Here is a 23,948-nt window from a genome sequence, read left to right on the forward strand (position 1 = left end):
GGCGAGTTTTACATGGTTTGGCTCACGGCAGCCACACCGTCTTCTGTCATTTAATGGTTGAGCTGTTGTTAGTCTTTAACGCATCGACTTCACAGTAATGGCACTTACAGTGGAACGACGCAGATCTAACAGAGGAGAAATTTCTAACTTAGCTGTGGCAATCATAGCATGCTAGGGCAGTGCCACGTTTAACGTCACTGAGCTCTTGCGTACCTCCCATTCTGCCAATGTTTATCTATGAAGATGGCTTGCCTATGTGCATATGTATTCACAAATACAAAATGTGTGCATAAAATATTACTCAAGTTCAAAATAATTGGGATAAATCGGGTAACATGAAAGGTCCCACTATTAAGAATAAAAAAATACAATTAGCAGTGTTTTAATGTTGCTGTTTTTGATAATAAACATATATTTCTCCAGATTTGAGAATACGAGGCAGATATATTGTATAACAAATGGTCATGTCTCTTCCATAAGGCTCTAGCAGTATTGTAATAGATTGAGCACGGTTCCCTGTTCACCCCACACAACCTTGTCTGTATTATCCAGCATCTATCCCTCCTCCCTGCTGCATGACTCCTCCTTCAGTCTGCTCTTCTCATTACCATCTCTCTCCAGGTTCCCAAATCACTGAAATCTGTCTACAGCTTGGATTTCTTATTGTCTGCCTTCACAATTTCCATCCATCCTCTGTCATTTATTCATTTTCTCTCATTCATTCGGTGTCCCTCATTCTCTGTATACACACCCTAACTCTCCTGGTTCCACCTTTCCTTCTCCTGTGTTACACTGCATAATGGAAGATATAGATGGACAGAGTGCAAGCAGAGCACAGCAGATGACAGGTTAGTGATACTGTATTCTGCGCCTTTATCTATCTATCTATCTATCTATCTATCTATCTATCTATCTATCTATCTATCTATCTATCTATCTATTTATCTACAGTATCTATATCTCCTTTTGTCTTTTTTTCATTCACCTCCTGCCTTTTCATAGCTGTACCTTACTATTTCTCCTGTCATTATAATAACATTTTTAAGAGCTACATTATTTCTTAATGGTATCCTAAGTCATGAGATGTTCTTTTCTGAATCCATTACATTGTTGGCATGGATCAAACTAGGCATTATTAATTGGATAAAAACAAGGTTATGTAAAATGGGTCATGTGCTTACATGGCTGCAGCAGAGACCTATACTTAGCTGGTTACAAGATACATGGCATGGATGCAGAGACAGTTATTGTTATGGCGGTATTGTGAAGCATCTGCGACTGTAAATTGTTGGAGCAGATTCCCTGCTTTGGCTCAAGTACGCCAGCAGGACGTCTTAGGTATTTTCTCAGATAAAGGTGTACAAACTTGTGTCCATGTTATGACTATCCTTGTTGGTGAGGGAATAATAAACATGCATTGCTGGTAACGCTTCGGAATCAGAGGTTAGAAACTACCCTTTAATGTTGCTTTACTGTATCTTATTACAGTAGCAATAAGCTCAGATGTTACCCTCTTCTGTCCAATGTGTACAGAATGCTTTTTATTCTCTTAAAGATCTCTTCATGTCCTCGGTTGACCTAATATCATAAAGCAGGATGTGAATGTAAAAGATCCAGACAAGCAGTATGTTTTAGGGGTCCCTGTGCAAAAATATAGAGATGGTCGCTAACAAAATATTCTTGTATTACAGAAGCTTAACATCCAACACAGTAAATTAGCACACTTTATACTGAAAAGGATATGACTGGATTGGTCCAAGACGAAATGGACTATACATAACTTACAAGACCCTTTTTTGTTGATAAACATATTTAGAGAAAAAATTATTTTAGAAACCTAAAAAAACATAAAAGATCGCTCTTTCAAGTGTAGGGTACATTAAATACCTGCGTTATCAATCTGCTTTTGAAGCTTTCTGCAGAGATGTTTAACCTTTGTTACCGTACATCTGGTTTGATGAATAAGTTGGACAACTAAAGTGAATCACAAACTTCAATAAACTGTCTATTAAAATTATTGTTATTCCATTTTATTTATATTGTAGCAGATTATTTGGATGCAGTAATACAATAAGTGAATGCAAAATTAACAAAACCTTAAAATTAACAATATACAACATTAACAATAACATGAACAAAAATTGCATATTGGTGCAGAATCAGCCCCACTGTCTTCTTACCTATTAAGAGGTTCAGAGTCAATAAGACAGACGGTGAGGCAGTGCTTAGGAAAGGGTCTGGAGATATTGAAACTGGGAGGAATAGATGTTTCCTTTTATATTTTATGCGTTTCTGAACAGGTGGGTTTTTAGTGAGCTTTTAAAGATAGAATAAATAGTTTAGAGTGTGGCATAGAGGAAAGGAAAATGTGCAACACAGTCCTGGAGTCTCGAGTGGGAAGAGGTGATAAGGTGAACAGGAAACAAAGTTGAGGGTGGTTAAGAGAGTATTTGGATATACGTGGGTGCAATGTTGTTAAGGCCCTAGGTTGTCTGGTTTAAATACATACTTTCCAAGGTAGGCTACCTGGAGCCTGCCATCTTTTGGTGGAGTTGCTTAATGAGGGATGGGGCAGACATTCTAGAAGTTGGGCTATTCAAGTGTGGGTGGTATATCTGCAGGCAAGGGATGTGCTAACCTCAGACAGCAAAAAGGAGGCAGGCAGCCAACTGTTCACCTGTCTGAAGAAGGAGGAAATTGATCTGCATACCTGGGAAGCAGTTTTGAAGCAGATAGATACATGACCTAGCAAGGATAAGGATATTTATTTTAGATCAGGCCATATAATGCCTGGTACTCTTTATTGCCTCTGTGTTATCTAAAAACCTTGCAGAACAACATCTCAGTTTTTTATTGACTTTTCTGCTTAAGGGTGCTGTTGAGAACGTTATGGTTTGTTGTAGAATGATTTTGTAATGTGATAAACTCACATACCTGGCTCCAATGGTCATCTACTGGTTTGGGGGATTTGCTCTGAATCATGGAAAAAACTTTGGGAATAGTCAGTTGCAAAAGGACTGTTTGAAGCATTGTACCATTCATTAGACACATATCTAGATATACGTGTAAGTATAATGAAAAAGAAAGCATACTGTATAAAAAAAATCTACAATTCTTCCTTTAGGTAAAAAAATAAATGATTGACTGATTTGGATTGTATATTGAGTTCTAGGCATTGGATACCAATCACATAAATAAAGTGGTGCATTACTTGGTAACCTACTAAGTAAATGGTGGAGTAATTCTGTCCTTAAAGGTTATCTTGAGTATCTTACAACCTCCCCATGTCAATACGTTTAAAGATATACTATACAGAGTACATAGTAGATTTCCTTACAAGAGTTTTGTTTGACTCTTCTTTCAAAGAAAGACAGCATATTCAAATATTTTAATTCAGAATTAAGGGTGGTTCAGCTGTGGTAAAACCTTACAGCTTGCTGGTATGTTATGTAACTAACCTTTGTCAGATTTGAACATTTTAAGAAGCTTTTTCAGTTTTTCTGGTAACAAGTTCCTACCTTTGTGTTACCTAACAAATAATTGTTCGGGGGGGTAATTTTTTTTAAATAAAGGAAGCAAAATTTTAAATGATTATAAAATTATGTCTGGAAAGGTTTGGGGCATTCAACAGTGATTGTGTGAAACACAAAGGACCAGTGTCCTGTGATTATCATAATAGCATCTTTTCTTTCAACCCGGTAGGCTTGAGTCCAGGTTCAGGGAGCTCAAGTCGATGGCTTCCTCAAGCTCTTACTGCAAGGAACCATTCATATCCCAGAGAGCTGCTCAATGGTGAGTGTAAGTATATATTGGCAAAGCACATCTCTCTATGACCAAGGTTATATTATGTTACGTATTAGGATGTGAATCGGGACATATTGTCGCTGAATTAAAGCATCTTAGCTTCTCATAATGCAGTGTCCACCTTTGGGTTAAAAAACTGATTAAACAACAATTCTTTGGTTTATACCCAGATGAGTCACAACTGTTGCTTCAAGCAGCTGAGACTAGTCTATGATATTGTACCATGCTGATATTTTTTACTTGGAAATGTCTGTAAGGGTTATGCTGCCCCAGCAATTGTAGTATATGTTATGGGTTGGATGAACTTGAAATATGAATACTCCTCCAAAGTATTTATTACAATTTATACAGCTTATGTGACGTTGGAGGAGACGCAAATTCATGGACCTTGGTCATATAAAGTAGTATGAGCTATCAAAAACAGTTTGCATCTAGTTATAGCCTGCTTGCATCTGAACAGTTTTTAGCTACTTATCAAAATTATTGAAATAGATCCCATGTGTAGGAGGCGTGTTCAAGGGATAGAAATAATTTGAATCCCCAATTATCCATATTAGCATTGTGTCATTACTAATAGCAGGATGGAGAAAATGGAAAAATCTCAAGTTAGGAAATTGGACGTAGATAATATATATAATTATTTTATTCTAATAATGATTTTTATTTGAACCTTTCTTTTTAAAATTAAGGTACTATGAAATTACAATGTACTATGCGCCCAGAGCCAGTGAACAGTCATGATAATTGTAGTTAAATTTAGAGCTGCTGCTTTTAATTGCAGTTCCCCTTTCCATTTAAAGTCATGTTCTTGCAAAACAGTCTCAATATTCAGGAGCAGACTGAAATGCATTGGTTTGAAATGTTTCTTTGTTGTATGTTGTATATTTAAATAGCATCATTGAGTGTGCTTGGTGCTTTACAAATACAAATCAGTAGACCATAGGGAAGATATAGCAACTGCAGTAGACATTCAAATGGGGAAGGTAAGTGCTCATAATTGTTCTTAGATTGGGGTTCATCTCCTGGTCTTTTCTGTCACTATTTTGCCCCAAAGTTTTCTTTTTTCAGATTTTTTTATCATGTGCACTTCTGCAGATAATTAGAGATGGGTCAGTGGTATGGTACAAGCAAAGATAGATCCAGGGCTTGGCTCATCAAGATCCAGAGTATCCTAGGACATATACTACGCAACAAGTTAGGCCTATGCTGGTTAGCCAGCTCTACAGACTCTGTGTTTATAGATAATACTGTATAATTATCGTTGTTGTAGCAAATTCATACAGATATCTAGGGCTGTTTGTAAGGCTTAACAATTATGGGGCAGTCCGCTGTGACACAGTCTGTGCAGTAAGAGCGGACATCCATTCCCCAAAGAGCTGAAAGTCTTTCTTAAAAAGTAGCCTCACTTATCAGCTGCTAAATCATCACGTTTACTTTTTGTTATTATTCCAGTGGAATCCATTCCATTCTTCCACAAGTTTTACTCACAGAATGTCAATCTCATTTCGGCCCTAATCTTCAAAAATATTTTAAGTTGCATTAAAACCCTTTTCTGGTATGAAATGGGTTAATGTGGGAAGCTCCTGCATTACATAGCTTGTAACGTAATGCAATCTTTGGACAGTATATGATCGTTAGATGCATCATATCATGGTGAGTAGTGGGTTCCAAGATCTATCAGTACACATGAAATAAGACTTTCTTGGTCGAGCAAGTGTGCTTTGGTATTGTATGTTTCCTTTGTTTTTGGAAAAGGGACTTGCATTGCAATAACTGGTGCTGTACATTTCTGTGAAATGACACGTTAGACACAGGCAAAAGGAAAAGGAGAATATGCAGCAGCGTGGAATATACTGTGTATTTGGTGCAATGCAGAGTGAAATGTATTATTCATCAGGGACTCTGGCTTAATATCATAGACAAACTCAGAGACTTAGCCCTCCCAGTATCCTCAGATACCCTGAATCTCAGAGAATGTGAATCTCTCACTTTGCTCAAAAGTTTAGCACACAGAGGCAGCCATGTATAAAACGGGTGTACTAAATGTTAAAATTAAGATTAAAAAGGTTTCTGTAGAATGAGATGCAATGGTCTGTGTAACAATACAGATAAGGATAAAATGTGGTTCTATTTACAGAAATGTTCTCTTTGTGACACATGAAAGATATATGCTGTTTCTTCCATCTGTCCATTATGCATAGCGGAGGTGTGACCGCCTTCACAGCTGTCAGCTCCCTCTTACTGACAGATAGAAAAAAACCAATCATACATGCATAATGCCTCTCCACAAACAGCTATATTCTTACTAAACGAAGAAGAGGACAATGAGCAGAGAAATAAGAACTGGAACTGTGCATGTGGGGAAAACTGTGTTTAAACAACACTAAACCATTTTCCTCTTGTATCCTCTAGACCAGGCATGTCCAAACTTTTTTCGAAGAGTGCCAGATTTGATGAAGTGAACATGTGCGAGGGCCGACCATTTTGCCTGACATTTTCTGAACCATTAAAATGAAATGCAAATTAACTATTTTATGCAAAGTTTATTGAAAACGGCATACCACATCTATCCCTTTCTCACTCTCCTTTTTCAGCAACCGCTCGGCACCCCTTGGGCCCCCCTGACTGGCAGAACTCCAGGGCCCGGTCGCAGTCGCGACCCCGGTAGTTCCGCCACTGCCTACAATTTCTTCATCAGATGCCCTTGTGGCTGTGTGTGCCGGCCCAGGGAGAAGGAAAGCCCAAATCTAGCGACGTCCGAGATCGCAAGATTTGGGCTTTCCTTCTCCCTGCGCCGGCACACACAGCCACAAGGGCATCTGATGAAGAAATTGTGTAGGGGAGGGCAGGGGCGTACCTAGAGTATTTGGCACCCGGGGCGGATCCTGTATGTGGCACCCCCCCCACACACACACTTTAAAACTACCTGGCCGAAACTGAATATGACCCCCCACACACACCATAAAAAAAAAATCTAACACTTTTATTTAAAGTAAGTAACACACCAAAATAGGACAAAACAATTAAATAACAATATATATATATATATATATATATATAATTGTTAACAGCAATCACATTCCTATCATGCCCAGGCATACCCAGATTCCAGGAGGCAGTCGCAGACTTGGCATGATAGGAGTATGATTGCCTTATCTACCCCTTCTCGCTCCCTTCTGCCCTATCTACCCCTTCTCACTCCCTTCTCCCTATCTACCCCTCCTAACTATCTACCCTCTCCCTCTTTGAAGTTCACTTACCTTTCAGGAGTCCTGCGGTGGGGGTGCAAGGCCTCTGTCTCCCAGCTCTGCCACTGTATGGAACAGTATAGAGTGATGGGAGTTATGATGTACTTTAGAGCATAATTATATAATGAAAAATACATTGGAAATGGTACAGCATAACACCCATCACTCTCACACATTTACCAATCCACACGCATACCAATCCACACGCATACCAATCCACACGCATACCAATCCACACGCATACCAATCCACACACATACACCAATCCACACACATACACCAATCCACACACATACACCAAATACACACACATACACCAATCCACACACACATACCAATCCACACACATCTACCAATCCACACACATACACCAATCCACACACATACACCAATCCACACACATACACCAATCCACACACATACACCAATCCACACACATACTAATCCACATCTACCAATCCACACACATACACCAATCCACACACATACACCAATCCACACACATACACCAATCCACACATATACTAATCCACACATATACTAATCCACACACATACACCAATCCACACACATACACCAATCCACACATACCAATCCACACACATACACCAAATACACACACATACACCAATCCACACACATACCAATCCACACACATACTAATCCACACATATATACCAATCCACACATATATACCAATCCACATCTACCAATCCACACACATACACCAATCCACACACACATATCCACACATATACCAATCCACACACATACACCAATCCACTCTCACTGTATGCTTTCCTACCTTTCCTCTTTTCTCCTTACAGCTCCTTTTCCTGCTCTTCGCTCCTCTTCTTCTTCAGTTCTTCTGTCTTCTTCCGAGGGCACGGGGTTCAGAGGGCACGGACAGCGGTGGGCGCGGCTTCAGTGTTGTGCGCCGGGATCTGACAACAAACCCCGGCGCACAACAGCTGTTGCCGCGCGGATCGCAAGGGAGCAGTATCGGAGGTCTTTACCGGACATCCGGCTCCCTTGAGTGATTTTAAGCCGGATGTCCGGTAAATACCTCCGATACTGCTCCCTTGCGATCCGCGCGGCAACAGCTGAAGCCGCGCCCACCGCTGTGTGGCTGTGTGTGCCGGCGCAGGGAGAAGGAAAGCCCAGATCTCGCGCTTTCCTTCTCCCTGCGCCGGCTGATGACGCCAAGTCCCGTGGCTCACTTGGGGGCCGCATCAGTCCGGAACGCGGGCCGCAATTGGCCCGCGGGCCGGACTTTGGACATGCCTGCTCTAGACTGTAAGCTCATTTGAGCAGGGCCCTCCTCACCTGTAGTTTCTGTAAGTCAAATTGTTATGTTATATACTACTTGTTGCGTCCTATCTACCCATTGAATTTGATGGCACTATATAAAACAATAAATAATAATAATAATAACTGACCTCCTTGAGTATACATAAAAGAATTGACTATCCCTTTGTACTCGGTCCTCCAGGTAACTCACTAACTGCTAGTTGCCAACTGTCCTCAAGACAGTCCTGGGATTTGGGAGCTTGTCCCTATACTTTCAGCAGTTGTGGGTGTCGAGTGGATGGCCCGTTGGAGAAGATCACAGATCTCCCTCTAATCAGCCCAAATTTAAGGGAAGTTCTGTCAGACCTCTGCTTCAGAGCTCCAGAACGCTGTGGTGGCAATTGACGTCATATCCCGGCGCTCAGCATGGAAGCCACGCACACAGCAAGGATGCACAGCACTGGAGCAGAGGTCTGAAGAAACAGATCTAACAGGACTTAATGACAAAAAAGCAGAGGGAGAGGGTAAGATATGGAGAGAAAGGGGGGTAGATCATAGTGAGATAGGGGGATGGCAGATGGGGAGAATAATTTTGTTTGCCATCTACCTGAATTAATAATTAATGGCTGCAAGCATATTTATGTCTTCAACTTATGTTTATATACGTCCATCTTATATTATGAGAAATATATATACTTATAAAATATATTTTATATATATATATATATATATATATATATATATATATAAAATGAAACTGCAATTATGTGTTATAAATATTATAAGATGGGCTTTTTGAGAATAAGATGCTGGGAAAACCATTTTCCTTTTTGTGGGAGATATATATTAGTATGCTAGTATGTGTGTGGTGGGTATGTCAGTGTGTTAACATGTGTCTTTGTCTTGGTATGTTTGTGTGTGTGTGGGTATTGTATTTGGGTATTTTAGTGTGGGTATGTTAGAGTGTGTGTCTGGGTATGTTACTGAAAGTATGTGTGTAAGTTAGCGTGTGAGTGGGGTATTTTAGTGTGTGAACATGTGTCTTTGTCTGGGTGTGTTAGTGTGTGTGATTGTGTTAGTTTGAGTGTCCAGGTACATTTGTGAGTTTTAATCTGCATCACAATAAACAAATGAAGCTAAATTATGCTCAATATGTGGGTTGGTCTGTGGGTGGAGCTGTGGGGCAGTGGGTGTGGTCAATTTTCAAGTAAGTAACCAATAGCTGTGCTGCAAAGTGTCCTTGGATTGTTTTTTAAATATTGGCAACTATGCTTCTGAATGGCTAAAGAAGGTTTGTTCCAACTCCAGGAGAGACGAGTACAAAAGTTAATAAATACACATCTATGCATTTTAATTTTCTGTTCTCTGCAAATGGTGAGGTAGGTTGGCACTTTCATTCTATTCAGTACTCTTTTTTTGTCTGCCAGCTTAACAATACCTCAAGGCTAAGTTTATTAACTCTCTGGACACGATACTGTTTGTGAAACAACTTGCTGGTTCATTAGGCTGGATTCAAACCGACGAAGCCCAGAATGAGCTGGAGACTTAACAGTCAGCAAACTAACACATAGGGACATGTAAAAGGATATTATTTACATGAGTGCTGGATTTTACATTGAGTGGATGTTCAGCCCCTGACATTTTACAGTAGTTTTTTATTTTATTTCTCCCAAAATTGTACATACTTTTAGCGTCAAATGGCAAATCCGTAATAGTGACACATGGTAGAATTATATTTTAGTTTAAGGGGATTTAAGGAATACTATATATATATATATATATATATATATATATATATATATATAAAGTGGCAGGTGAATTGCAACATTGTTTAAAATACGGTATGTTGTCTTTTTTTGATAGGGCTCACAGTGTCTATCAGGTCATATGGGTGAATGGTTTAGAATGCACTAGAGTCCTGAGTTATAGGCCCAGTAAATCCATCATTGGTATTGCTATTAATTTGGATGTCCCAGCTGTTAGAGCGCGATACCTTAATTGAGATAAACATTGTTTGTTTCCACCTTTTAATGCCAACCATGAACATGGTAAAAAAATTGTAGCCAGCCTCTCACATGTAGAAATAGGTCCTTACTCCTGGCTATCAAAGGGTTAAATTATGTTTATATCAAAAAAATTATGTCTGATAACCAGTTATTGTGGCTACATTTCCTTTTGATTTCACCAAATATATTTTATAATTCATGTTAATTTGCATATACCTTGTTTGAATCAGGTAAATAAAAGCTTTAAATGTCCCTGTATTTGATTTTAAAAATCAAATAAGCATAGTATTAATGCTAGTAATATTATTATTATTATACTTTATTTATAAAGTGCCGACAGATTCCGCAGGGCTGTACAAGATGACAATTTTACAGATAACGACAAGTACAATACAACAATTGACATACAGATACAAGAGGAATGGAGGGCCCTGTTCCCATGGGAATTTACAATCTAGGTGTTATCTATTAAAATGTAGATAAGGTACTTGATGCAAATAATCATTAAATGATGAATAATTATAGAAGTCTCTAGTATTAAAGAGCCCAACATATATAGATTGCTGGAAACAAACTCCATCAAGGTGACATTAACTTTTCTTTTCCCAGATTCAGAAGATGAAGAGCCACCTGACCTTGAGTCAGAATCCGGAGATGTTGCCAGTGGGTCTGAAGGAGGTTCCGGGAGTATCATCTTGGATGGCCAAGATCTGAGAACCCAGATCATCCAACTGCTGACGGAATTGGAGGAGACAAGAGAGCTGGCACTGAAGCACGAAGACAGTTTCTTGGAGATGCAAGGTACACCTGGTGACAGACTTCTTGAATACAGCCAGCTTATGTAGATTTGAGTGCCAGATCAGAAGATCTGAAAGATTAGTTTGGTCACTGTGAAAGGATCTTTGGCACCAACACTTTGCCTGAAGTGCATACATCCAAAAGCAACCTCTACATGCGTGGAGCGCATTGGCACCACTAAAAAAGCTTCTTGTCGGGCTTACAGTAGGTTCTGACAGGGTATTTTAGTCACAACATAACTAAGCTCCACGGAGAGAGGGATGTACATATTTAATGAAAAGTGAGCATAAATTATGGATATAGCTGATGATTTTCCTAACTTTTATTCTAGAAAAACAAGTCCTATTGAAATGTGCTGTGTAGGATGTGGATATTTATTTATAACTGGGTTTTATTGAACACATATTTAGTAATTAGCCAAAAGTTTATAAAATATGTTGAAGGATCCTTCTACATTTGGAAATATTTATAAAGTGAGTTTGTTTGTGTTTCAGGAATTTGTATACATACAAAACTGTTAAGAACAGTGTTAAACAAAGTACACATTGGTGTTAAACAAGTACCAATGTGAAAGATCTACAGCAAAATATATCCCATGGGGCTGGCTAAGACCTTGTGGTCACCAAGGGAAGCAAAGATTAAATGGCTGAATGCTTTTTTTTGGGGGGGATGGGCATTGGGATCAGCAATGTTATGCCTGTTGGCTTGTTGCATGTTTAAGTAAACATTTTGGAACAGCAATATAACTGTTGTGATATTACTGATATACTTGTGGCACAGGGTGCTTCTGCAGCCTGTTATCTAATGAAATCTGCTCTCGATTCTGCAACAATCATGCGTACCTGTCCAGCTCTTATGCAAGGGTTACCATGGAAACCAGGAACATGCCCAAGTGTAAAAAAAAAAGACAGCTTAAAAAAAAAGCCTGATGAACAGTACACCCATGACTTCTACATAGCAGAAAAAAAAGACAAAATAATACATAAACTACAGGTACATACTAGCATCTTAAAGCATTTATTGTCCACCAAACTTCCTTGAGGTAGCCAATTAGTGGCTGTGATTTCTACTCAGGGGTCTTAATCAACTCTCACCCACTGGCAGTAAGAATATCACATACAAGGAGATGTGTTCAGTTGGTGAGCAAGCAAATTAATGTGGGGGGATTCTGCAGAGGGGGACACCACAGAAATTTAAAGCGACCTCTCTAGTGCATTTAAGGGCAGGAGTGTTCCTTTAATACACAATTTCAGTTACTATACAGTAACACTGACACTTAGCAAACATAATATTTTGATAATACTATACAAAAGTTAATCAAATACTTCAGACAACTATTTAGCCATATAATTGGTAAATATATCCCCTTAAGGGCAGATGATGTAATATTGCTCCCCTGCAAAACTGTGACTTAAAGCCAAGGAAATAATACTACATCCTCCTCTATAGTCAGACGCAGGAAAACCAGTAGCAACCAATAGGAGGCACTTTCGTGCATGTGATTGCTATAAGAGTCAATCACATGCACGTTGCCAATGGCTATATCTGGCAACATTGCTTTGGCGTGATCCCTGCATCTCTCTGCTACATACTGATTGTGTGGCAGAGAGCCAAAGAAGACATATGGGGTGAGTGAAAAATGTTTAATTAAAAAAAATGGCTTTCAATCTGCTTGATCATAATTATTTACAGCTACCTAAAGGTATCATCAGAAAGTCCCGTTGCCGCTCGAACCCAAAAGGGTCAAACTGAGGGGAAACTGGTTGGATGCTGAAGAACTCTTCTGAGGGCTTTCTATTGTGGGGACACTGTGTCCTATCCTGCAATATCATCTCCTCTGAAAAAAAAATTGGCAGAGTTGGTGGGCTGAATGGATCTTATCTGTAAAATGTTATGTTTCTATTCTTACCACCTTAATTCCATCCAAAACCACTGTTTGTGCTTTTGTTGCGCTCTTGGAGGCAGATACTCAAGAGAAGTAGACAAAGAATGAAGACCGAAAAACAAGAAGGAGATGGAGACACAGAAGCAATGAGGCATAGCATAGGCTTAGTTGGCTGTGTGGCAGTGCCACAGATCTGAGTTCTAGCTAACAGATGTACTCAATTATAAGTCAATGTCCTTTTTTCAGAAAAAATCCTAGTTTTAGAATCCAGTGCAGTATGTGGACACCGCTCATAATTATTACGTTTCAACCACACACATTGCTAACAGGTATATAAAATCAAGCACATAGGCATGCTATCTCAATAGATAGTAGAATGTGTAGTACTGAAAAGCTTAGTGGATTTCAATGTGTTTAAGGATAAGAGCTGAAACACTGCTCACATGCTTAAGGTGCCCTTATTGGTGTTCTTCTAGCATTAAAGGGAAAGGTCTCTCCCCACAATACAAGAAAGAAGAAGAAGCCCATTAAAAATATAAGTTTAATGTTTTATATACGTTTAATGTTTAAAAAAAATGTAAAAAGCAATATCAGCTTACAGTATTAAAAGTTATTTTATGTGACTCCTGGATCTTACTGAATATGTGTGCCAAACATCACAGATTGTGTCTCTCTTCTTCGGATGAGGACGTACATTCATATATTAGGTTTCACGTGTGCAAAGCTTCTTCAGAACACTTAATTATAATAAGAGGATGATTGCACTATGAATGTTTTTTATTTTCCTTTGTATGTTCTGTACAAAATGAATTGGAGATTTAATACATCTCATTTGACCGGAAAAATTGAAAATTTAATTAAAGGGGAAGTTTCCACATTTTATCTTGTGCACGACACCTGGGTGTTATGTCATCTTGTGTACTTTATGATTATATTGAATACGTGGTGAGATGTGTTTAGAGTGATTGCAGCACCTCAACACATAATTTAAAGCTGATTTAGCACATCGCTCAAGGTGTGAATCACTATTATACAGAGTGCGTTTTTATACATACATTTTGCTTGTTGATAATTTTACAAACATCTCTATACATTTTGCAACTTTGACGGCTGACCTCTATATTTCAGGTATCCTGGAGGAAGAGAGATTAGCCAGTGCTCAGCAAGCTGAAATCTTCACCAAGCAGATTCAGAGGCTTCAAGGTATCAATTACTATATCAATACAACTATTTATTACTAGCTATATGTCATATCTTTTGTGATAATGAACATCGGACAAGTCTCTTCCCCTTGGAGCTCCTAATACTGTGAGTGTTGTCGTACAGGGTTTTTCTACACCAAGGGTCTTATCCTACATCACTAAGAGAGACACATTGGGCTTCTAAGGTAAATCAGGTCTTGGGCAAAAGTGCCTCCTGTCCTATAGAGTCTTTGCCAGGATTATCTTTGTATAGTCAGTCCACAGACGTGCCAGGGTAAGGTCAGAAATAGGTGAGGATATCCATAAGGATGCAGAGGGTAGTTGGAAACCGTGGGACTGCAACCTGGTGAACGTGAATAAACTAAGTGAGATGGGAACGGGGGGTCTCGTTACACCCTTGCCGGGATGTTCGCCAAGCTGGAGCTGACTGACGGTAGGAATATCACACGTATGGAAATGTGTTAGCCGAACATCTCCTGCATGGAAAATAGCTTAGGAGGGAGGGCAGGCAAAGGGGCACATTAAAATGGGGAATTCTGCAGAATCCCCCCCATGGATTTGCAATGGGGGCACCATGTAGGTTTAAAAAGACTTCTGTGCCATAATATGCTTTAAAGTGCAAAGGGCATCTGGAGTGTCCCTTTGGTGTAAAGAACCGCAGTAAGTTTCCATTTACTTAAACTGCATTATGTGGCCCACAACAGAACATCAACAATACCAGGGGCCCTAGACAGTAGCCCAGCTTGCCCTGTCCTCGTACCCCCTTGACGCAGTTATGAAACATGCTGTACTGTCTTTTGGCAGCTCAGTTACGTTCGGTTCAGGAAGAAGTGGACAGTCTGGAGCATGAAAAAGAATGTGAGCTGCTGGAGGTGTCCCAGGAATTGCGATGTGCACAAGAAGAGATAATGTCACTGCGACAGTCTGCAGAGGAAGCAGCAGCTGAGAGAGAGAGTGACATAGCCTCCTTGCAGGAGGAGCTGTGCAGACTGCGTGCTGAGCTTCATGAGCTGCAGGAGACAAGACAGGAGTATGAGATGGAGATAACAACCCTGAGAGCTGAAATCAGCATGAAGAGCTGTACTGGTCATACAGGCCAAGGTCCAGCCTCACTGCAAGGTAACAGCAGCATGTGTTAATGCACAGAAAATCTCTGATATGATTGCACTTTGCATATTTGACCAGATACCTTTAATGTATGCATCAAACCTTACTACAGTACTCAAGCTCTAGACTACACTGTCTGGCTCTATCCTCTACCAGTCGCTGCTGCATCACTGTCATTTGACAACCAGGTCTCATGCAAAAAGGCTATGACGTAGGGGATACATTCTTGGTTCTTTAGGACCATATTTTTGTGAAGTATCCCCTCCTTCCTTAGTCACAAAGTGGTCAATATCATGTTTTATTTTACCGTATATTGTTTTAGGGGTACTGATGAGATGAAGCTATTGGATTGTAAGACAAATTCACAACACTTACACCTACCACCACATTTATACATACCCCTAGAATTCTATTTTAATGGAGTAAAGTGGCTAGGAGAACCCTATAGATCTGGTCCTTTTAGCCACACATTTTACGCCATATCCACCTAATTTGTTATACAGAGATATTATAAAATCTGTGTAACCTTGGACAAACTCACACTATAGTCAGTACAGACGGTCAGGGCATTAAAGTCCATGCCAGATTATGAGCATATAGTAAGGACTATACCAAACAATGTTGGATCTAAAAGTATAATGGTCTCCATAGACGTTGCCGGCCTCAAACACCCCGTAATGAGGTTTGCAAAGGATGGCACAAAACATTGCCTTTGTGCTCTCCACATAGTACTGCTATTACAATAACCTTTTTCTTCTGCCTCATGTGCTAATCTTCTAACAAAAGTTTGTAATATTGCATATAAGTGTTGGTCACTGTGTATTTCTATACTTGTGAAAGGGGAGCTCCAGTTCCTGCGGGATCAGTGCCAGCATCTCCAGATGGAGCGCAGCATTCTCCAAGAGAGTAACAGTCAGCTGAAGAGCCACCTTCTGCTGCTAGAAGAAGGGGACAGGTACAGTCTTGTTTGTATTATAAGTGGAATCTGCAATTTTGCTTTTAAACTAGGGTCTTGCATGAAGAAATGTGTGATAACTTTACAGAGGGACTACATTGTTATAAACAATCTCTAGTTCGAGGGACTCATGAGCATAACTGGGAACTTGTGGGCAGTCCCACTGGCATTGGTGGGTGGTCATGGTAACTTTCTGTGCATTCCCCACCAACATCAAAGGGCGTTTCTGCTGATGTTGCGAGAAACAGCTGCATTTTTTAGTAGGGTGTGGCAGGACTCCGCTCCCATGACCAGGAAGATTCGGGTGTCGACCCAGAGAACGGACTCTCCAGACTCTCCAGGCAAAATCTGGAGAGTTCCCAGGTGTGCTCATGAGTAGTCTCTTAAAATGATGTAGGTTTGGTCTTGCGAGTTACAATGTCCTACATGGGTAGATAGTATAGGGATTGCAATTTGTGTGTAATGTCCTTACTATGCCTTGGCTCGTGCAGATGCCAGCAAATCTAAATAGGAATAACTTGAATGTGTGAACTAAACACATGCATTGTTTTCAGTGCTGAATCCACTTGATTTTATTCAGATCTTAAGGTTCCTCTTTAAGTCTTTAAAGATACATGCAGGCCGGGCCAGATGTACAACCATAAGCACACAGACTAATGACAACCCTGTTTTTGAATATATAATGAACTGCTACAACTGCTACAAATGAATTTGCATACCAAGTTGCCCTGTCCCTGTAATGAGACATTTTTCCAAAAACTACAAAGTTTTGCAGTTCTTTTACAGTAATGGTGATGCTAAATTATGCCCTAGAAGCCTCTCCCAAATGCTGTTTACTTTATGTTTACGGAAACTATCAAACATTTCTTTAAAGAATGACAATAAATTTCAGGTCAATACCATGCACTAAAATCTGAAATCAGGTTCATTTTGAGTCATAGACTTTTAGTGATTATGAACTTTTGTTTTATCTTAGGTTCATCCTCCATCCACACATGCCTCATCTTTTCCATGAAGTGTTAAGGGACATGTGGGAAACCATACACATTAGCCTTCACAGTAGATATGTACCCCGTTTTATCCATGGACCAACCAGATAGAACCATCCCTGTTTTTATGGAAATGGGTTGTAGTCATTCCCAGAGTGTCAAAGTTTATATGACCCTAGAAAACCTTGAATTGTGATCTGTGGTAGGGGTAGAACCATCATAAATTACAGAGGACCTCACTAAGGCCACCTAAACATGAATCAAGGATACAGATGGAATCTCTTAACCTACTGTACAAAGGATCTGGGAATCTATGACATACTGAGGTTTGTGAGCTCCATACAGGTCAGAAACATATAAGAAAGGTAAGATCATGAGATTATCCTAATGCAGAACAATATACATGAATAGATATCTTACCCAGACACACTTACTTAATTTTGCCGTCTGTACCTTAGTCACGCTCGTCCATTGTTGATCAACTAGCCCCAGTGCTGTAAATATTGGTGCTGTAACTCACTGATGTCACTTTTGCTTCCAAAAGCAGAAGGGGGCTCCTAGGCATTGCTGCCCAGGAAGTAACTGGTACATTGAATGGTCCCATGACCATTATTTACAGTAATGGATTCATATGGCCATGAAATACTTTATGGGATTGTGATATATATTTTTTTTTTTTTACATCATTTGCCTATGCACTTATTAGTACATTTCTTTCTGGAAGGAAAGATAGTTACAACAACTCCATAGTTTTCTACTTAGGAAGTTTATTTGGAATTCTCGGAATATCTTTTAAATATTGTTGTAGGAGAGCAAAGATTAGTTCTTTAGGGGAGGTTTCAGTATGGTTGCAAGTTAGTGATCTTTTCCTTTATCAGTATATGTGTATTAATAAAAACAGATTAATATAACAATTATGTTTTTATTCATGGCATATATACAGTTTGTGTAAATACGTATATGTGTGTGTTACCAGTCTGTTACTGATAAGTGCCAGTTTAATTGCTTTACTAACCCCAGTATCTGAATTATGCAATGTTAAGCGTACATCATTATTATTCTGTTACAGAGAAGAAGACACAGATACAGCAGATGGAGTGCATGAGGGGCAACAGGATCAACCACAAGAGCCAGATGGGCACACAGAGAAAACTATCCCACAGTACGATCATTCGAATCCCATCTCAGTAACTCAAGTCGAAGATACACAAGACTTGTCTTTGCCCAGCTTGAACATAAAGAGGAATAAATTCCAGCGGGAGGAAGACCGGCACAAGCTAAATACCCAACTGCATAGTGCCGAGGAAAAAGTGCAACGTGCACAGACTGAGGTCAGCATTGTAACTAACTTGGCAAGATAAAAAAATGTAAAAAGTAAATGAAATACTGCTATGCAGTGTGTCATAACTGTTTAAAAACTCTAAAAAGAAATATGTGCGTAAATTGAGCAGGGGCGTTGATATACTTTTCGTTGGGTCAACTCAGAAAATAATTCAAAATCTTATAGGTTTTTGGGAACTCAGAGGCCTTTTCTTCAAACGGCCATTTCCATTTTTCTTATGTAGCACTGCGTTCACAGTAAATAGTCTTTATATCTTCAGGGCACTGGCAATCTCTCAGTAAATTTCAATGTTTTTTTGGGAGAGCATAATGGGGGAGTAATTGTAATGTAGGCATGTGTTAATATGCTGCACCACTAACGCTTTCCTTTCCTACACCCTATGACAGTGTGCAGGGCTTCTCAGTGAGATTGAGGACCTGCAGCAGCGCCATCGCATAAGTCAGGAGGAGCAGGAGAAGCTGCAGGAGGAGCTGAGGCTTTGCAGAGAGGAAATTCACAGGCTGAAGGAGAGTGGTTTACAGGTGATACCAGTACAGCTACTTACTGTCACCCTGCCATGCACTGTTGCCATGCTGTTGCTTGCTGTCATCATGCCATGCAGCCTGCCTACAATACTCTTTATTGCAATTGGCCATGTCACAATGTGCAGTCTCCTACATTATAACCTTCGGTCTTTTGCTACATGCTACTATTTAAGTAATCACGCTGATTACTGAAGATGTGCTACCACATGGGTCTCTATTCAATGTTTAGTACCTCTATTTCTGTGGGAAACCCACTCCCAAAAGCACTGGCCCATTAGCCGTTCAGCATTTTAGCATGTCGATGAAATAATCAGGCCATACCTGGGTTTAGTACTGAAGCTAGCTTCGATGGGATATTGCATTGAGAGGGCACATACCTTTTGCTGCTGGCTGAACATCAGAAAGCAGTCACAGAGAACGTAAGCAAGCAGTGTTTCTAAACTGGGACTGAGAACATTGAAGGAAAAATCCTACATAGCATGCTTCCCTGCGGCACAGGTCCTTCACAGGACCGCCAGAAAATGGCACTGAGTCCCGGAACTTAGCACAGAGACAGTGGAGTACTGGTTATGGGAGTAGGTGGGAGAGTTCTTATGGCTCAAGTGTAGGGCAGAATCCCATGTAAATACTACACAAGTAACATAGAAAGACATTTGGTCCAACTATTATATTAATAATGCTTACAATATGTAACTTCAGCCTGCGTTCTCTTATTCAATGATAGTAAATCAGATAAACTAAAGCAGGAGTTTGCCGAAGAGTTGTGGTTTCAACTCCCTAAATTCATTATGCGTTACCAAGGGGCATCCCTTTCTCTGCAAGGCTGAGGAGGAAATATTCCAACAATGAAGAGCTATTCCATACTGAGCTTTGAGTTCTAAGTAAACATTTTAATATTAAGGCATTTCACTTTTTGGTACTTTAAATTGGGAAAGAAAGCCTTTACTTCATCTTCCTGGGGTAACAATACATTGTCTCGTGGTAATGACAAATACACTTCTACTTTGTGCTACATCCTGTTGTACAGGACTGCAGAATATGTTGGTGCTTTTTCGATCAATTAATAATACCAACAATATCCATCCATCCATAGATGATCACACTGAGCATATGTACCTTTCTGGTGATGCTGATATAACCAATATATTTCTCTCTCTCTCTCTTTGTCTTCCTTGCTTTTTCACTCTGTTGCTCACTTTCCCCAATTCTTACTACTTCACTTTCTTTCTGCATTTTATTAATTTTTTCTTTTGTTCAATTTCTTTATGTTTCACGTTTCTGTTGATTCTACTATCTCACATCAAATTTTCCATGGATTCAAATTACGTTTTCCTCATTATTACTTGCAACTGTATCAAAATTTGTCCTTGTTCTCCACTTATCTGCTGCATCCTATTTTGGCTGTTTACATGTGTATATTTTCACCTCTTCCCCTTGGTGTTTACATCCTTGATAAAATCAACTGGTTATGACCGCATTGGATCTTCATTACATACCACACAACACATTCAATATACTTGGTATTTTATATAACACAACACCTCTCCTATTCCATACCCCGCCATTCTTTATGTTTCTTGTTTTTTGCCCTCACATGCTTTGCATTGTGTAAAAACGTTTTCTAATCAAATGCTCTTCATATTTTCACTTCTTCCATTAATGCCATCTCCCTCACACAATGCCCTTGATATGCTGCATTTACATCATGTGCTCCCCTTATTTAACTGCTTTATGTCCGTTGGATTCATGCCCCCACTCTTCATCTGTTCTTTCTTGACTCTTGCTGCGTCTTGTCCTCTGGATTTGGACATCTCCTGTGCCCTTCCCTTGGCCCTACCCACTCAATATTCTCTTCCCCCTTATCATCCATTCCTTTCTTTACTTTTGCTTTGTTGTTTGTATGTTGCTTTCATTTGTTCACAATTAAATCTCATTACAACTCACACGTCTTACACTGTCTTCTCTAACATTCATGTGTCCATAATCCTTTACAAATTTATTCCACTTTTACCTGACGGCTGTTTCTCTATCCTGACGTCTCACACTATTCCCTTCATGTTTCTCTGTATACCTTTTCTCTTCTTCCCTGCTCTTTTATCCTCTCTTCCTACATCTCTCAGGCCCCCTGTGGATCTGACCCTCCTGTTCTCTCCCTTCCCCTCCTAGGACTTATTGTTATAGTGGGGATGCTCTGGTGCTGGTGGGCTGAGACGTCCTAGTGCACATCAGGTATTGGTATCCTTGTGGCTCCTTGTGGTACGCGCACTTTGCATGGCTTGGAGTGGCTCTGCTGCTATCGCATCCATGCCTGGTGTCATATGTTTTGCCTTTCTTCCATTTCCCAATTATGTTTGTACCCCTTACAATTTCCCTCCATGCCTTTTCCTTCAACTATCAACCAGTCATCAATGTTCTTGCTACAAAGAAATGGTTCACTAAGTAACTGATAAAGGATTGCCACAATTTAACTTAGCACAGGGTTTTCCATACCCCTCACACATTCACAGGCCTGCCAGGCGTTGTTCCCTGAAATCTGAATTAATATTAGGCAATCCTCATTTTTTTTGTATGCTTTGTTTCTAATTCTGTCCCCATATGGGTTCGGACCTATATCGGGACAGAACTGGTACTGTATATTTGACACACATTCTCCCCAGGGACTGTCAAATATTATAATATTAAATAGTATAATATTTATACAGCAGTTATATGTAAATATTTGCCATAAGGGGAGCTCTAGAGGTGATTTAAATTAGCACAACGTGTATATTTAGCAGTAGAATAAATTATGTCAAACAAAAGGTTATAGCTATATGTTTTACCAATATGATATATGTATGTGTTTTAGAAAGCAATATAAAATGTTATAGCTGGTGCAGTTGAGTGCCAGGTGGAGGGCTGCTACTGCTCGCATATCACATTATATACCAATAAGTGATGCCACAATGGAGAAAAAGTCTGTGGAGAGGCTATGCTGGCTGCTTAGAGGCCCTGAAAGTAAGCCTGGGCACAGGGAAGTTGCCCTTTTTGGCCCTGCATTAGAGGTGGTCAACAGGATTTATCAAAACTTCCTATAATTTTACCTATTCTTTTTCATTCGGTGTAATGGTTTTGAAGATATTTTGTTTAATGTAAGAGACTAATGTACAATAGGAAAGCTGTGGTCTTTGGCAAATGGTGGCCAAACCAGCATATCTAATCAATTATCTGCTGTGATGTTAACTCTCTTCTCCTTATCAAAATTTTGTTTTAAAAGTTATTAGAAATAACTATTATTGCTGTAAAAAAAACACTGGACAAGGAAATAAGATTTGCTACTTAACGATATTAATAAAACATGCAACTCTTGTTTTATTTGAGTAGGCAACAACAACAACAAAAGTAACTGATTCTTCAGCCTTAGATAAAAACTAACTGGACCCCTGTGTAATTGAATAATGAATAACTGATGCACTGGAGTATTGTTTTCAATGGGTTTAGGGGCCGCCCATTGTCCTTAAGGGGTTCATGCACATGGTTTTAGAATGAGATGTCCAACAATCTCATAAAGGTGTGATGGTCAGGTGTCCACCTACTTTTGGTCATATAGTGTCCATGCGGTTCATCATACCATAATTTACAGTGTTACAAACTCTGCATCATCTATACCAAAGATTGACTCAATATTGTGTTAACTGCTGCTGCTTTACTTTTCTGTGTCATGGTTTTGAATACCATTTCCGTTTCACCCTGTGAAATAGTATTCAAAATAGTGATAACTGGTTCCCCATTGATTGCTCTATTCTGTGGTGGATTACATGCTTTCCTGCACACATAGTTTCTCCTTCAGTCTCATGCCCCGTTTTGTTTTTCTCTCCCTTCCAGGCTGCTCTGTGGAATCCACTCCTGCTCCTGGCAGTGGCAGCGGCTGTTGTGTTACTGTGTCCAACCCTGAGGAGAGGTCCAGACTGAGAGAGGATGGCAGCAGCACATACGCCATTTGCACACAGATCAGTACGGCACACCATACTTACACAGCGTGATCCAGAATATCATGTGAATAGAACGCAGCTTACGTCTACACAGCTCCATGTTACACAACATCACTGCAATGCTATATTTTAACAACATGCATACATTGCATATGCAACACAGTATGACATTGAACACAAATGTTTTCACAACTTGACAACGTTTCGGGGTCTATTAACTAAGCTGTCTTGAAACAAGCTAACAATTTCACTGTATTTTTGCCATCTGTAAGATATAAGCTTTTTGTTCAATTATTGAATCTGTGTAGTTCCATGTGATTTTGTAATTGTGCATGCTCGTAACACAATATCCATATACACATGGATTTTAGGCTGTAAGAGTGGCATTCCCTTGGAAATCCACACCCTGATTTAAGCCCAATGAAGTACGTCGATGTTGATCTTTTATTAGAGAGAAAAGAGGAGTGGTATTATAGAGGATACTAAACCAGCCATTTAAAATGTTTTATTTTGCATTTTTCAAAATGTCTTATTTTGCTCTGTTTCAGATTTATGAGTAAGCTCCATGGTTTATACTAAACATTGTATCTTTCAATACCAAGTAAAACTTAAACTCACTCATTAATAACATGCACACTCGTATATTGATCCCATGACAAATCCATGATGCTGCATAAGATCTCTGAAGCAGCTTTAAGAGTAAAGAAATGAGCAAGTCCTGGTGGTAATATAACAAAAACTATTACACTTTCTCGATAAAACCAACTGGCCAAATAACAAAATATATTCTACCCTGTAGAAGTTTGAAATTATCGCAGGCTGAAGAA

The 23,948-nt window shown here is 39.6% G+C and overlaps 1 protein-coding gene across 1 annotated transcript; it reads left to right on the forward strand.

The window, feature by feature from the left end:
- The first annotated feature begins 633 nt into the window (after positions 1-633).
- CCDC136 (coiled-coil domain containing 136) lies at positions 634-23,146 on the forward strand. Its single transcript, XM_053463229.1, has 10 exons — positions 634-848; positions 3,703-3,792; positions 10,958-11,149; positions 14,160-14,234; positions 15,038-15,352; positions 16,181-16,295; positions 18,354-18,615; positions 19,013-19,147; positions 21,271-21,379; positions 23,015-23,146. The coding sequence occupies exons 1-9, from the start codon at positions 800-802 to the stop codon at positions 21,367-21,369; spliced, it is 1,332 nt and encodes a 443-aa protein (XP_053319204.1). The 5' UTR covers positions 634-799; the 3' UTR covers positions 21,370-21,379; positions 23,015-23,146.
- The last annotated feature ends 802 nt before the right edge of the window (positions 23,147-23,948 follow it).

Source organism: Spea bombifrons, chromosome 4, assembly GCF_027358695.1.
Source record: "Spea bombifrons isolate aSpeBom1 chromosome 4, aSpeBom1.2.pri, whole genome shotgun sequence".
Taxonomy (NCBI): domain Eukaryota; kingdom Metazoa; phylum Chordata; class Amphibia; order Anura; family Pelobatidae; genus Spea; species Spea bombifrons.